This window comes from Berghia stephanieae, chromosome 1 (genome assembly GCF_034508935.2).
Source record: "Berghia stephanieae isolate SIO BIC M18660-M18661 chromosome 1, UCSD_Bste_1.3, whole genome shotgun sequence".
NCBI classification, from domain to species: Eukaryota; Metazoa; Mollusca; class Gastropoda; order Nudibranchia; family Aeolidiidae; genus Berghia; species Berghia stephanieae.
In genome coordinates, this window is record NC_088360.1 from 80,042,262 (window position 1) to 80,055,419 (window position 13,158).

The 13,158-nt window shown below is 35.4% G+C and overlaps 1 protein-coding gene across 3 annotated transcripts in view; it reads right to left on the bottom strand.

Moving 5' to 3' along the window:
* Positions 1–633: 633 nt before the first annotated feature.
* LOC144958464 (uncharacterized) overlaps positions 634–13,158 on the bottom strand; it is a 20,712-nt gene continuing 8,187 nt past the window's right edge. Inside the window, exons 3-6 of one of the 3 annotated variants that reach the window (XM_078890452.1) lie at positions 10,876–11,006; positions 8,571–8,661; positions 3,998–4,118; positions 634–2,776 (exon numbers count right to left, since the gene is read on the bottom strand). In XM_078890452.1, coding sequence (XP_078746578.1) covers positions 2,747–2,776; positions 3,998–4,118; positions 8,571–8,661; positions 10,876–11,006 — 373 coding nt within the window. In that variant the 3' untranslated portion in view covers positions 634–2,746. Of the gene's footprint in view, positions 2,777–3,978; positions 4,119–4,370; positions 5,685–8,570; positions 8,662–10,875; positions 11,007–13,158 lie in introns of those variants that run through there. The other 2 variants (XM_078890456.1, XM_078890462.1) reach the window with 2 other exon arrangements.

Here is a 13,158-nt window from a genome sequence, read left to right on the forward strand (position 1 = left end):
GATTGTTATAAAGGACACCTGGGCTTATCCATGTCCACTTATTTCTATCGTCGTTTTTAAACCAAACCATGTATTGACAATAGTAACGTTTTCAATCTGCACCAGTTGACAAGTCTTTCCCCTCTATCATTTTAGGTACCTAGTCGGGGGGGGGGGGGGCAACGATATTTTCAACTCTCTCGTTTCCAACCTTTGCATTGAAATCACCAATTATTAAACGAACTTCATCAGATTTACAGTGTTTCAATGCCTGTTCCATATCTTGATAGAATGTCTCAATTGTGTTTTTGTCTTTGTCTGATGTTGGGAGGGGGGTATATATGAATAATATTAACATTAAACGGGCTTACTTTCAACTTTACTAAAATAATTCTTTTTCAGATTGCAACATGATCTAAATAGCACTTTGTGTTGACTGGTTTAAAATAATTCCAACTCCTTTCTCATGATGTTTTCCACCTGCATAATGTGATACAAAATCATCTTCTTTGATTATATCTTCTCCTTTCCACTTCGTTTCTGAGATTCCAAGGATGTTAATTTGAATTTTTTTTTATTTCTTGAATAACGGGGAAACATTAGGATGGCTGATAAAACGCTCTTAAATCGAACTATTAAAAGATCATCAACATATACTCATAGAATAGACAAATTTGGCATTTTATTTGAAAGGTGCTGTCTCCGAACATAAAAAATGTAATAAACATCACACCAATAAACACATCACATCATCTATTAGAAGTGACAAGGTTCTCTCCACCAAAATCAAAAGCAAAAGAGATAAACGTTCCTTTCTCCCGACAAGCATCCGATTATTCAATATGCACGAATTATAGACCCCTATTGTACTATTTATTTCAAAGTTGCTGTTCTTAGGTGTAGATATGGTTTAGATTCTTATTGATAAATTTAGCGTAATGATTATGTACAAGCTGATATATTTCTACACCATATTTATTTTCCAAACATCTGCAGTAAAATATGTCAGATTGTAATACTATATATACTCTTAAATCAATAATCATATTAATTTTGATTTTATAAAGCCTACATATTATTTATATCTATATAATATTCACTATATTGCATGTAATAGATACATTCTTATTTAACTTATTTTGAGGTCTTAATAGGTTATTTAATGCTGATTTCTGCGTATGATTATTGTCAATACTTTAATCCATCTCTTTTCTTTGCCACGCCTGTTGTACAATTTCCGAAAAGGATGAATAAAATTTGTCATGATTACAATTATTATTATTATTTTATTTATTATTATTATTATTATTATTATTATTATTATTATTATTATTATTATTATTATTATTGTTATCATTATTATTACAGTAAATAATTTATTTAGCTCAAAATATCACTCATAATCCTATCATATAATCAAAGAACCATCCACAAACTCTTATCTTGTATTCAACACTATTGAATTTGACGCTTACCAAAACAGAGGAGGATAATCGTTTTTAATCGTACAGCCTGATGTGACGCTAGCATATATTTGATATATTAATACTTGATGTATTACGAAATTTTCCTAGATTAATTTCTTCCATTAGTGATTTATAGTGAAAAGTACAATTGATTCACCAGCTGAGATTTGCGAAGTAATTAGGAAACTGAATGCGGTCAATTTGAGTGACTCTTTATATATACTTGAACAAATGTCCTTGGTATTTGTGAACTCTCCATTGACCCCAAACACACCGAAAGCGGTAGACAGGTAGAAGTATGAGACACGAACCAAGAACTTAAAAACGAATTTACGAGATACAGCCTACCTACCAGTTGATAACATGTGAGGGTTATTCAAACGTTTACCCAATGTATTACCAACAAATCGTTAAAAAAAAAAAAAAAAAAAAAAAACAAGAAAGCAAAAAAAAAAACAAAAAAAAACTTTACTATAGCGCAATATCCACTGAACGTGCTCAAAGCGCTTTGCGAGGGATCCCTAGCCAACACATTGCTTGTAGGACGAGACATTACGCCTGTTAGGCGATATTATATCTTTTTTTCTCAACATATACACCGTTGTTAACGACCAGGTACTCATTTTATATCCGACTATGGTGAGAATATGTGACTAAAGAGCCATTTCAAGGACTCAACAATGCGCCGTTAAGAGCGGGGCTTGAACCCAGGACCTTCCGATCCGAAGGCGAGTATGATACGACAAGACCACATAGCCGCATACCTGTTACAAGGTGATTTGTGTGCGAGTCTCTAATTCGAGTCTCGCTTTCAGCGGCGCAAAGGTGAGACCTTATAAAAGTCTCATTACTTTCATTCTCACCAGACTCACTCAGCGTTGTCTTTGTAAATAAAATAAGTAACTAAATGAAAATGTTACCAAAAAAAATTGAATAGTGATGGAAATCTATGCAAAAATAGCTGTAGGCTAATTGTGTTTCTAATACAGGCCAAGGATATCCCAGAACTGATAGTTTTTTTTTCCAAGATAGAGGTAATTTTAATCAATTTATATTTTTGAAGAACGACTGTTTTGACCAAATTTTTAACAATGAATTCGTTTTTATTTATTTTTTAGAGTACGGCAGTACAACAGAGTGTTAAATCCGACTCTGTGTAGATACTGCAGAGGGGAAAAAACGTGAGCTTAATATCTACTAAAGGTGCTGAAAGTGTTTTACAAAGCGAACGATAAGTCCCAATTGAAATGAAACATTGTTTAACATTTTCATGCTTGTCTCCTTTGAAAATGTATTTCTGTTTAGGCTGAATTTTGTAATAGTTGGGTATTCTGAAAGTAAAAATTATATTAGATAAATAATGAATTATACAATGTAAAAGATTATAATACAATAGATAAAATTATTGATATTTAACTTAAATTGCGCATTTCCTTGTCAACTCCTCCATCTAAAAATACAAGAATGGAAAACGAGTCGCTTTGCAATGTGATGGCGACAAATAGGGGTCGCTGTATTTCTAGAGATCCTATCTCTCTCCATACGCTTACACACTACCTGATTTAAACTACAGATTGACTCTCTCTCTCTCTCTCTCTCTCTCTCTCTCTCTCTCTCTCTCTCACACACACACACACACACACACTCTCTCTCTCTCTCTCTCTCTCTCTCTCTTTTTCTCTCTCTCTTACTCTCTCTTTCTGTGTGTGTTTGTGTGTGTGTGTGTGTGTGTCTGCCTGTCTCTCTCTCTCTCTCACACACACACACACACACACACACATAGATACGCGCGCGCAATCAAACATTACACTCACATCCATGCACAAACCATTTAATTACCCACCCATCTCCGTCTCTCTTACTCTCTCTCGCTCTCTCTCGCTCTCTCTCGCTCTCTCTCTCTCTCTCTCTTTCTCTCTCTTTTCCCCCTGTCTCTTTCTATCTATCTATCTGTGTATCTATCTATCTATATATTTATTTATCTATCTATCTCCATCTCTCTCGTTTTATTCTATGCTACGGCCGTGTTGTTTTTCAATAAATCGCTGTCCAAAATTTCCTTTTTTTTTTTTTTAAAGTAGACTAATCAGCTTCTTTAAGACAGTTTGGAATGTCCGCATACTCCATAGACCTGCTATTTACGATGGAAGGAATGGATAATGAAATGAGGAGATCAGTGTAGTAGTGAAGAAACCGGAATATTTACGGAGAAATAAAGGACTATTACGAACAGGCACTCATCTATTTTAATTAGTATACAATGAGTACTGTGGACATAAAAATAGATCGAGACTAATCTTTTGAGCCATCAACATTGATCGGTCCGGTAGGGCTGCTAAATGGCGATTCCCAAGACAATGATCAAATTAAGGATCGAGCATTATGACTGATAAGATTATTTTTAAAAAATATTAATTTGAGTCAAGGGGTGATAGAATTTCGCTTACTTAAAGAAAGATTGGCAAGTTATTCGTATTTATTTGTCTTCACTTTTGCCATTTACCATAAATATTATATTTTAACTACTTATTACCTTAGTGTGCTTGGTTTACCTTTGCAGTACATATGTCGTTGTATTTTGTTGCTTCCTTTATTAAGAAATCGACTTTTGGTATTCCACGCGGGCATTTCGGTCTTGCCTTTTCTAGACAGCTTTTTATGCCTGTGAACTTGCTGCAAAGAATTGTTATGCAACTGATTATATTGAAAACAGCGATAATGGTAATCGTGTTGTTGTTGTTGTTGTTGTTGTTGTTGTTGTTGATGATGATGATGATGATGATGATGATGATGATGATGATGATGAGAATGATGATGATGTTGATGATGATGATGATGGTGTTGGTGGTGGTGGTGGTGGTGATGGTGGTGATGGTGGTGGAGGTAGTTCTGGTGGTGGTGATAGTGAGGATGAAATGATGAAGATCACGATGATGATGATGATGATGATGATGATGATGATGATGATGATGATGATGATGATGATGATGATGATGATGATGATGATGATGATGATGATGATGATCAGGATGATCATGATGATAATAATGATGAGTATTATGATGATGATTGTGGGTAATGATGATGATAAGACATAACACAGAATACCATGTCTGAGTCATATTTTTGTTCGTTGATGTCTCTTTTTAAGGCAATGGTGAAGGTCTTTTAATACTATAAATTCAATTAACTGATCATAATTACAAGATTAAATTTGGTTCAAATCGGTAGACGTATTCAATAGATACACTCGCTCTAATTGCGGAACTACTGATAACTACACACCTCCTCTTGAATAATAGTGAACAACAGATTTGTCCCTTGCTGTTGTTCAAATAATATAGTCTTACACCTTTTTGTGACTATCTTATCATCGAATAGCCACCACCCTTTTTAAACACTTTTCTTACATTTGCTTCCACCCCTCCGACCCACCATTTCAATAATATCACTTTTTAAAAAAATAAAAAATTCGATTATCATTTTATTATGCGATATGTGTACTTACTTTTTTTTTCACAAGCTTATAAAAATATTATCATTTCAGTGAATAACATTTAAATAAGAGGGATATGAACAATCTTTCTCTTTCTTCTTTTTTTCAAAATCCAGGTTTGGTCTCTTTACAGATGACCTTCCGAACTTGGGATTTGCATACCTGTGCAGGCCAATTATTGGATTCAATAGTCTGATGTCACATCGCTCAGCAACGGCGAGCAGCGTGGTTCTGAACAAAGTACTTTTCATATGGCATGTGATCATAATGTAAACAAGTCAAAACATGATCATATTTATAATATTTTTCTCCTCTGGATACACTTTTATGCTCGTCGGAGAAATATTTCATAAGGGCGTCCGCCATTGTTCCGATAGTTTAGAACCAGTTACTAAGATTCTATGGGTCATTACGAGAGAAGTGACATCATGAATGACTGTTGAAGCCAATTGTCACTGTTTTGTTTCATTTTTTTTTTTTTTTTTGATTCATTCATCAGCTCTATGAGGAGTTTTAGGCTTTTGCTTCTTCTCTTTCGAGGTTTCTTATCTTTCACCAATGATCCTTTATGGTTTGTGACGGGAAGGGATGACCTGATATCGATAATATTGTTTATCGATGAATTTAATTCATCAGACAGCTTGTCTCAAACAGGATTTTCTTTTAAATGATGGTCGTTCGAGGCTGAAGGAGAAGGGTCTGTGACAGTTGGAAGGAGAGTTGTTGATGGTAGATGAGAAAGGCTTGGGTGAAAAAAAAAGGGGGGGGGGGGGGGGGGGGGGGGGGGTGGATGGGATGGGTAAGTTTCAGGATAAGTCCGTATCCAATATAAATTGAAATAGTGGGTGGAATCGTATTGTTTTGTTGTATAGATTGTATGAATTTGACTTCACTCAGATCTTTGTTAGTGTTTTTTGCCATCCGCGCTTATGAGTAATTCTCACTAAACTGTATTAACTAGACTATAAACGTCCAAGGTTACACACAGTTTTGTGTGTTGGTCCGTTATACTTCCGTATGGCATTGTTGTGAGCTTCCTAGCTAAGCGCCTACTAACTACGAGCCCCCAGCATGAATTAACTTTCAATTTAATTGTATAAATATTTTAATTATGAGAGCTCCAAAGAGAAATAATTTATCATTATCTGTAATCCCAGAACGAGAGTTCCAGTTTCCAGTTTATGTTTTGGTCACGCTTTTGGGGAGTAGAATCTAAATATTAATTAAAAGTTTGAAATGAACATTTTATTTTTAGTCATTATATTTTATATTCTCCTGACCAATTAAGCGTTTGACATGGTCATTAAGCTCCTACACTCGTAGTATTACTCGACATTTTGGTCAAATAAGAAAGTGTTCCAGTTATCCACGTTGTAGAACAAAGGCTGGGAGCGTAGTTTCCCGATTATCGGCGTTATGTTATGTAACAGTCTACCCGATGATGTTAAAGGCTCACATTCGTGGATAAGTTCAAAACTAGAAATTTCTTATTTGATTTTTTAAAATAGTTTTAACAATAGGAAGCCAATAAATAAAGCATTGAAGCATTGAAGAAATTTAACACAGGAATGAAAAGTCACAAAACATCTTCCATGACGTGTATGGTCACTTCTTTTTCTCCCGAATTCTCGACAACTGACCTCATGCTCGGAATGAGATATTGAACTTGTCATGGGGAAATAGCATCCCACTAATCTATCAATGCTTAGATTAGCTGATCCCGGTTTTGGGGCCTCGGTATACGACCACCAATTTGCGTTTCAGATAATCCCACGAATGTTCTATTGGGGTCAAATCTGGGGAAGGAAGGGCCCTTGCTCGAGGTCGTTGGTCACATTGCAAAACCTGCTCAAAGTGACCCACATAGTGACAAGTATTCTCAGCTTTTGAAATATCATCTATCATCTAACTTGGTCATTTCTTCAGCTTGATACACGGGTATGTTTACAATTTTCATAAACAAAGCAGCGTTATAATATTTTAATCACATTTCCAATCGTTGGACATTAACAAATTTAATCGTGTGATTGATGACTCGGTTGGACGAAAATATGAAAATAGATCGCTCCAATTCAATCCATTGACATAATTTATGTGACGGGCATGAGTCTGTCTTGCCATGTCAAATAATATTGAAACATGCCGACAGCGCTCTATCGCATTTATTCGGTCATTCGAGTCATTTTGAATTTTTCACGACAGCATTAATACCTTATAAACGATTACAGGAACACATTTTGTGGCTTTATATTGCATACGAGCTGGTATTTTTAACAAGTGAAAAAAAATGACACAGCTCTTAATGTGTTTTGTCATTTACATTGTTTATAATAAGTAAACGATGCCAGTATGTTATGTGAGTTGTTTCCACTTCAAATAGTCAAAATCCGTGGGTGGTCAGTGGGCGAGTATTGATGAGATGCATTTAGGTAAATACTCACAACATCCGCCAATCGAAAGAACTTACCAATACACAAAACTATATGTAACGTTTATACGTTTATAGATTGAACGAAACTGACGCCACACAGGTCTATGTTATTGTTTTTAGCCAGCCATTTTATGAGTGGTTCTCACTAACTTATATTAATCAGACTATAAATGTTTAATCCAAATTACCAAAGAATGATATGAAATCTCTAGCTTTAAATCATTTGAAAGAGTGAATATGTAATAAAAAATTGTGAAATTAACAATTAATGCTGATCATATAGATCTAACTTTGAACAATTAAAATTGTATCTCTGCATGAACGCTTCACAGAGCATTTAAGGATTTTTAAACTTAAAAACCCTATGAGCTCTTATTAAACAATACAATACAGAATCTCTCTCGGTCCCTCTCTCGTAAAGCTGCGAGAAGAAGTCCACTTGTATATTATATCGATAACCCATTAAAGGGGACGACTATGGAATTGGGAATTTCACAATCAATCCTGAGATTCGCATGATATTTTACGGATTGAGATGATTGATGTGCCCATCATTTCTTTGTTGTTGCTGTTGTTGTTGTTGAACACATGTACATATTTGTGGAGAAACTGTATTATAAATTGATGAATTTCTACTTCTGACAAGTTTACATTAAATTTTGTAATCCTCTTTGACATAAACACAATCTACTTCTCAAAAGTTTGCAATCAAAATAATGTTGGAAGCGCTTAATATTCACTTTCATCAATAATGTTTATTGATAGTTATAAAATGTAGAAGTGTCTGATAGTTAAGAATCGCCATTCGCTGCTTCATATTCAGATACTGTATGTACATCATATGTGTTTCAATTAACCGATTTTCCATTCTCACAAATTCCTTCAAACTGGATAAGCCAAAATATTTTTTTTATACTTTAGATCATCTATAAGTTCCGATCCTTACCAGTTATCGATTTTAAGATATCTGTTTAAGCGAAATCCTTTCCTATTGTTCTAAAATTCATGAAAAAATATCTTTTAATTTTAAAACATTGATTCAGAGGTTCATACATTTTTTTTGCAACTGTGCATTGGACGACAGCTGAGAAAAAGAAATGAAAGACTCGCCACTTATTACAAATCTGACTTAGAAATAAATGCGCATACTTTTAGATAGTATGTCTGGGTATGTGCGCGTAAATGTTCTGTTACTCACCTTATAAACGATTGACAAGTCCCTTTCATGTTACGGCGAAATACAGTGCCCTCGAAGCAATCAATGATGATATCAGCTGCCACCCCTTTAACTAGTGACGCAAATTTAAATATAGATGCGATGAGGATAATTATAATAGTAAAATAACATATCATAACATATCACAAAAGGGGTTGCTTAGGTCAAATGTCTTAAAATACCCAGTGAAAAAAAAACACAAAGTAGAAAAACATCACTAGTAGTCCTTCAGAACTGGAGTTCATCCCGGTTTCTATAGCGTGAAACGGACAATAGCAATTACTTGCTGCCGTTTGTATAGCACGCCAATCTATCGCAAAGTACTTTCCGCCAGAAGCAATTTACTGCTGGGTGGGCAGAGGGATCGGTAAAAAAATATATTTCTAGATCTGATCATAACTACTATGATGATCATTTACATCATGAACAATCAAAAATATCTCTTATCTAAAACGTAATCATCAAAGCCATATTTTAAGGTATATTATATCTCCCTGTCAATAAACACCTAGATAACCACGCCTCTTGGACAGTCGTCTTAATGTAAACAATGAGAGTGATTTGTAAACCTAGGGAACTACACAGGTTTTACTATTGATTGCATGCATACTAAGCAAAAAAACCCAATTGTTCTACCGCTTGATCAGTAGAGCCAACACATAAAATTGTGTACAGTTAAATGTTTATAATATGATCGAGAATTTCGCGTGAGTAGTCACCCATTTGGCGGTATATAAACAATAACAATGATCAGAGAGAGGTCGATATCATTCACGTTATTGTTTATAAACAACCAACTATGTCCGATCACGGGTGAAGGTGTATCACAAATTCCATATTTTGATTGGTCAAAAATCTACTGGTTAATTGTATTTTTGAAACTATTAATAGTTTTGGAGTATTTAGTTATAAATTTCAAACTGTCCCATGTAGTAACTCTCTTTACAGTAAAAAGAAATTGCCTAATTAATTGGAGAAGAATGTATCATAAAATGTTTGTATTTGTCTCGGCGGGTAACTTTTATATGAGATTATTTAAAAAGTGTATTGTGATCAATTTTTATCAAAGTTTTGGACACTTTTGTATAAGTGTATCAACATGTTGAGCATAACAGGAGCTATTTATAAAATATTTCAAGGAGAATTATGATCAGCTTCTACAATATTGTTTCGAGCATTCGCTCTCATCACTTCCTCATGAGAGCGAATGCTCGAAACAATATTGTAGAAGTTGATCATAATTATATATATATATATATATATATATATATATATATATATATATATATATATATATATATATATATAAGTGTGTGTGTGTGTGTGTGTGTGTGTGTTACGTAATGCATGGATGCCAAAATTTATAAGATGTCTTCAGGACTGCAGTCCAACTTTGACTAAAGATTTTATTTCATTTTGGACAGAAAAAAAAACTTTAATTCAATTAAGATGACCGTCTCCCATCTTAAGTACTTCTCTAATACCCTAATCAACCAGCCCCATAGATCCTGAGCATCACTTACAATCGTAACTAAGGCAATTGAAAAATGCATGATGTCGTCAGGAAGCGCGATGCAATTCAGTGTGTTTAAATCTCATGAAGAAACTTTAAATTTTACGATTCAGTTGCTTAGGAAATAATATTTATATTTTTTATCGAGATTTGGGTTTAGCTATCGATTCATATCTATGTAAATATTTTCTTGCCAAAAGTAAAAAATGGTATTATGTGCTTTTTAGAATACATCTGGGAGTTTTTTTATCGAGAGCAAATGTTTGACTCACAGTGGAAGGGAGCATAACCGTGCATAACCACGCCCCTCTGACGCTAAAATCAGTCATATTTACTAAATAAAGACTTTCAATACTTAACTAAAAATACTCACCGGTTCCATCCACCAGAATAATAGAAGGAACACACAGTATGTTACTTTAATCGTTTATAATCTGAATGAGGGAATCTAGTGACCCAGCTGGCTGTCTTAGAGCAATGAAAGCACAGTGTCAACTTCATTCAATATAACATATAGGATTGAAGTGGACGTCACTCAGCTCTTTGATATTGTTTATATATAGCCAGTTAAAATTGATGTTCTCAGTAAATTATATCAATCAATATATAAACGGTAAAGGTTCTTGGGTTGTTGTTCTTTCATCTGGAGAGTAGATGTTGCGAGTATTTTATCCAAACGCATAACATCAATGATTTATAAAACTAACAATGTTTGTCGGATGGGTTGGAGGATGTGTAACAAATTCCGAGTTTGTATTGGTCAACATTAATTACCTGCTGAGCATATCCTTGATATTTCTAGAATACGGAAGTCCAACTCGTCAATGATGTCTTCCTTTAGGTCCTGGTTATCGTCGCATTTATTTATCATTTTAGTGAGGCATTCCACAATATCCTGGTCCCCGCTAAATTAATAGAAAAGGTAAATAGGACATTTGAATAAATAGGAAAGTAAAATAGTAATCTTTTTATGCATATATATATATATATATATATATATATATATATGTGTGTGTGTGTGTGTGTGTGTGTGTGTGAGGGTGGGTGGGAGGTAGGCACCAGTGGGAGTGAACCAGAGACTTTGTTAGGTGGGCACCAGTTGGGAGTGAACCACGACTGTGTGAGGTGTACACCTAGGGGGTGGGGGGTGAACCAGAGACCATAGGAGCAGGGCACCAGTGGGGATTGAACTGGAGACTATGGGAGGTGGATACCAGTGGAGATTGGACTAGAACAATGAGAGGAGGCACTAGTGGGGCGTGAACCCAGAGACTATGGGAGGTGGGCACCAGTTGGGAGTGAACTACAGACTATATCAGTCGGGCACTAGTGGGGAATGAACCCAGAACTGTTAAGTTAACACCAGTGGGGAGTGAACTTGAGACTATGTGAGGTGGGCACCAGTGGGGAGTGAACCCAGAACTGTTAGAGGTGGACACCATTGTGGAGGGAACCCGGAACACCCATCTATAGGTGGACGCTGATGGGGAGCTAACCCGGGACTTTAAAAGATGGAACTGTGTTTTCAGTCCACCAGTGGACTGAATACTACAGCAGTGTTTTCAGTCCGCCGGAGGAGATTATAATTATACGGGCTAAACTGACCGAGCGCGAGAAGGCAAGGTGGCCGGCTGTTTTAGCACAGCGTAACTGTAGCCGGAGTGGGGTGAGTTAGGTGTTCGAGCTCCTTACTCGGCATAATATTTTCTTTCTTTTTTTTTCTTTTTTTTTTTGTACTCCATTGGCAAAAAAAATCTTAATTTTCAACTTCAACACGTTGACACTATTCCTGGTGACTTGAGAAGTTTGAACGACATTTAACATTTTTTTATTTATTTACTTTTACTCACTTTGAATATTATTATTTTAAATTATAACACAATGAGACGTCAAAATTTATTGCCTTGTGCATTCCTTGTACGTAACAATATGAATGAGGTGAAAAACGAAACAAAAAACGAATAAACAAAACAACAACAAAAAAAAAAAAAAGGAAATAAAACAGAAAGTTAAGAGAAACAACTTTATATCGTAGTTATAGGGTCTTGAATATGTTTGAGGGAGCGTCACACACACAGAGAGAGAGAGAGAGAGAGAGAGAGAGAGAGAGAGAGATGGTGGGGGGTAGGAGAGATTAGAGATAGAGAGAGATAGATAGGGCTAGTAGAAAGGAATAAATGGGATACCATTCAAAATATTCTAGTTTTACAAGAATGATAGACAATGAACAATAGACTAGCCCTACAAGCCAAAGGACAAGGAATGATTGTGAAAGAAAAATATGTTGGAAGAAGACAAAGTCAAGACTGCCCGGGGCGGGGGGGGGGGGTGGGGCACAGGCGTGCGCGAGGCCAGTGATCAATGTGAAAAGTGACCAAATAGAACCTTACTTGGTCAAACAATACTAAAACTCTGATCTCCTTGGAAAAATCATCGGTTTTGATAATCGCAAAAACTCTAACGGACTCGGAAACATTAAAAATAGATATATAAGGACTCTATTGTTTTTAAAGGTAAGATGGCGCTTATTGAGGTCATTGAGGTCATTTTAGGGCTAGTAGAATGGAAGAAATGGGATACCAGTAAAAAAAAAATCCTAGTTTTACAAGACATGATAGGCAATGAACAATAGACTAGCCCTACAAGACAAAGGGCAAGGGATGATTCTGAAAGAAAAGGATGTTGGAAGAAGACAAAGTCAAGACTGCCTGGGGCGAGGCACAGGTGTGTTCGAGGCCAGTGATCGATGTTAAAAGTGACCAAATTGAACCTTACTTGGGCAAACAATATTAAAACTCTGATCTCCTTGGAAAAATCATCGGTTTTGATAACCACATAATTTCTAACGGACTCGGAAAAATTGAAAATAGATATAAATAGAAACATTATTCTCTGTGTAGCCAATTTTGGCCAAATTTGTCAGGCCAATGGCTATCTGGCAGCCACGGTAAGAAACTCGGACGCCGATTTCGAGCAACTCTCAATTAAGACTTTACGAGAGTAAATAAAACGCTGTAAATGATTTTATTAAGCCGTCAAATTGCCATAAATTTTATG